The 3,783-nt window shown below is 32.2% G+C and overlaps 2 protein-coding genes across 2 annotated transcripts in view; one reads left to right on the top strand and one right to left on the bottom strand.

Annotated features, from left to right (window-relative positions):
- LOC106099742 (dynamin-like 120 kDa protein, mitochondrial) overlaps positions 1–1,270 on the top strand; it is a 14,025-nt gene extending 12,755 nt beyond the window's left edge. Inside the window, exon 19 of the mRNA XM_013278385.1 lies at positions 515–1,270. Within this exon, the coding sequence (XP_013133839.1) occupies positions 515–579 (65 nt within the window). The 3' untranslated portion in view covers positions 580–1,270. The remainder of the gene's footprint in view (positions 1–514) is intronic.
- Positions 1,271–2,731: 1,461 nt separating this feature from the next.
- LOC106099734 overlaps positions 2,732–3,783 on the bottom strand; it is a 4,174-nt gene continuing 3,122 nt past the window's right edge. Inside the window, exon 3 of the mRNA XM_013278373.1 lies at positions 2,732–3,712. Within this exon, the coding sequence (XP_013133827.1) occupies positions 2,732–3,712 (981 nt within the window). The remainder of the gene's footprint in view (positions 3,713–3,783) is intronic.

The following is a 3,783-nucleotide window of genomic DNA, read 5'->3' as shown; positions in this document are numbered from 1 at the left end:
AGTTACCGAGGTTTGAGTTATCGAGGTTTTACTGTATTTTAGATATAAATACTTAGCTATGTTAATGCTACTTACAATCTGACAGATATCAAATTAACAGAATGTGACTTTAAGACGGTGTTACCTAAATTCGGTATTTGACCGATATTTACAATTATTAGTCGAAAGTATGCCTTTTTGAGTTATAAATATTGTTTGTATTGTTTTTTTTTTAATTCTATAAGTGAAATTGTTAACAAAATTCACAATATATTAAGATTACTTTGATAATAAAAGAACTTTTATAAATTCTCCTTAGAAATTTAATATTTTTTGTTGTATGAATTCTATAAAATATTAAAAGCCTGTCCGACCACTGGCTGATAGAGTCTCAGATAGCTTAATAACGTCACTGTCAGATAAGGTAACAGAATCCGATATTTCCATCACATATTTTAAACGTAACATTTTTATCAGACAATTTACAATTTATTGAGACAGGTCCTAATATGTTATTTTTCTCTATTTTTTTCAGAGAGAGTTCGCCAAGTGCAGGAGAAATTAGAAGAATTTATAGAGGCTCTGAACAAAGAGAAATAATATTGTATATATGGAATATGTATCACATGACACACACACTGTTTTATACTTATATGTTACTAGTTGTATCGCGCGACTTCGCCCTGGTCAAATAAAAAAATAAAAATAGCCTATGTTATATAAAGTAGCTTTTTAATGGTGAAAGATTATTTGAAATCTATCCAATAGATTTTTGAGTTATTTCAATATATACAAAGAGACAGATTTTTCCCCTTTTAATGAATTATCCGATATACAATTTGTACAATTAGGGAATTTGTCGGTGTTACTAATCAGGGACAGTTGTTTTAATGATTTTAACGCATTATGACTATTTATAACCGATAGAACGTTTTGTATATGTACGAAAATACATGGATTTTCAACAATTGTTAATTATTCTTATTGATTATTAGTAAGAAGAGTTGAAATTTGTAATGAATTCCTTCCACCGCGGATCTCCCCGACTGTACCTAATATTGTTATTATGTGAGTTAATTATTGAGCTATAGATAAATCATGCTAAACTATTCGAATTGTTTTTTTAACCATTTAGACATGTTTAGTTCTGAGAAGTAACTACTTAATAGTTAAATAAATGAAATTGTAAAGCAAAGAGAAGTTATTGACTTGAGTATTCATTCTGGATTTTTTCTAATAAAAGATGTATAACATTGTAACTTATTTATTATGAAATTATACCTTTGGGTTTGTATGTAAAAAAAACACAGATTTTCTACTAAAATTGTTTATTTTCATGTTATAATTTATATTACAGTTTAAGAAACTTATAACAATGAAATTAATAGCAAAATTAGAAACTTTTTATTCTACATTTGTTTGGTTTTCAATTTATTTATAGTTAAAACATTTTATTAACCCTTAACTTGGCAGAATTTTATTTTTTTGAATATCAAAATAATATAGCTATTAACCTTCATGACCCAAGGTGTTTAGCAAAAAAAATTGATGTATCTCTACAGATACACTAACAAGAAAAGGGTTAAATGTATTTCACACAAAAGGCTCACCATTTTTTTGTATAATCCGTATATTAATTTTATTTTGTCATAGAAGTATTACGTTAAATGAAATGTCTATTTTACGATACTCAAATGATTCTGTATTTTGTATTCTGAACTAAAATTCACTGAAATGATAAAACATGAATTTATTTAAATTATTTACTGTTGGGGGACATTTATTTTGTAACTTAATTTTATTTGACTCTTGCTATTCAATTTAAATCAATTACTTGTAATAACAAATATAACTCTAATGACAGCTGTATTTAATTTTAACTGGGTAGCAAATTTATTTCTTTAACTGTAGTCAGCTACATAAATGTGTACATTTGTAGAATTTAAGATACCACGTCATTTGTTGCTTGAATATAAAAAAATCTGTTTGTTTTCGATTAAAAACTCATCGTATTGACGTATGTTTGAATAAATGTGTTTAAAACAGGAACAAAATTATATTTTGTAAATGTATTTATGAAGCTGACTGTACAATCATTTGTAGAAACATAGAACTAGGCTAATACTAAAATTGTCGGAAAATTTGTATAGGTACTATTGAAATGTAAAACATAGTTTGGGAAATAAAATACGTGTGTTGTGTGAAAGTGAACAGATTATTTATATAATAGTTTATTTTGTTGTTTATCTTAACGGCTTGATCTAAGTTATATTTGTATAAAAATAAAAATTTTACAAACATTAAACAGTTTTTATTAAATTAACCCTGTTTAAAAAATATTCTTTAAAAAAGCAAATGCTCTCTACGAATATATTTACTTTTGTATACAGGTTACATTTACTTGCTTCACTTTAGGAACCTGTTATACAATCTAAAAACAATCGGAATTATCGTTTTTCTGTACCTTCCTCTGTTCAGAACACATCTGTAAATGTGGATGTCTATGGGCATCGATCGCTTCGCCACTTTTGCGAACCTATGACGCGATACCAGCGAACGAGTCGATGTGGAAACACATCGATTAGTACGCATCGTTATGTGTAATTGATTGTAAATGTATTAACCAATTATAAGGTGATAATACACAGAGGGAGACAGTTTACGACGTTAGTTTTTTAACACTAAAAGCATTTGAGAAAATAAAATACTTGTAATCAAACAAAAGCATATATTTACGAACATATTCAAATAATTAAGACCAACTATAGCAAACTCTGTCTGCGCCACCAGAAAACAAAAAACCATGTAAAAAGAATTTAACTTCCTCATTCTGGGAACTTTTCAATATATCCAGAAGCTCCTTTCTTTTTATATCCGGGTTGTATCCGCCCTCCTTGTCCAGCAGGTACTCGGCCAGCAGCAGAGCCTCAGTCCCGCCGTGCTCTACCAGACCTCCGATAAACGAACTCAAAAATTTAGAACTGCTCTCATTAAACGGAAACTGATCTCTTAAGAATGTCCACAAATTCTTTTGATAGATAACCGTTATTGATTCGAAATATCTAGATACCAGCTCTTTTAGTTCTTTAGCAACGTAGTTACCAAATTGTTTACCCACAACTGTCGCTCCCTCTATTCGTTTCGACTTTACAACTTCGAACTTATCTGGATACTGTTTCATACAATATTTAATAGCCTTGTAATACAACATTGTCGCATGCAGCAACACAAAAGTTTTGAAATATCCCTCCATCGGCAGAACCGTCTGCAGATCCGCGACGATCCTCTCCAACACAGGCAAGCACGAAAGTCTCGGATTAAAGAACGCCGTGTTATATTTTAGTGACATAACTAATTCGTCCAAATATTGTGCCGCGTTGTCAGTGTTCCGCCGCACCAGAGCTGCCAAACGGTCCAGAAACGGTGCCCATATGCCGTCCAGTCTGACTTCTTGCTCCTCGACCTCTCCGAGCAGCAGGTACTTGCTCACGATGCGGACTTTCATACAGTTACATATATATATGAAATTATCATCATCCGATATGGTTTCCACATTAAACTCCTCGAGGAAGTCGTCGATCACTTTCTTAATGACATCACCGTTCACTGCGGGAAGTATATTTTCGAGTCTGCACAAGACAGACATCGCCTTCTTTGGTGACGCTTTCTGTAGAGCGCCGAACACGGTGACCCAGTACTCGGCCTGTATCTCCGCAGGCATGGAGTCGACTTCCTGCAACGCACGACTCAGGAAGCGGCGCTGCTCTACAGCCAGATCCAGAGAGTCTAGCGCCGGTGCCACCG

The sequence above is a fragment of the Papilio polytes genome, unplaced genomic scaffold (genome assembly GCF_000836215.1).
Source record: "Papilio polytes unplaced genomic scaffold, Ppol_1.0 DF824325.1, whole genome shotgun sequence".
NCBI lineage: Eukaryota > Metazoa > Arthropoda > Insecta > Lepidoptera > Papilionidae > Papilio > Papilio polytes.
This window is presented reverse-complemented; position numbering and strand designations above follow the sequence as displayed.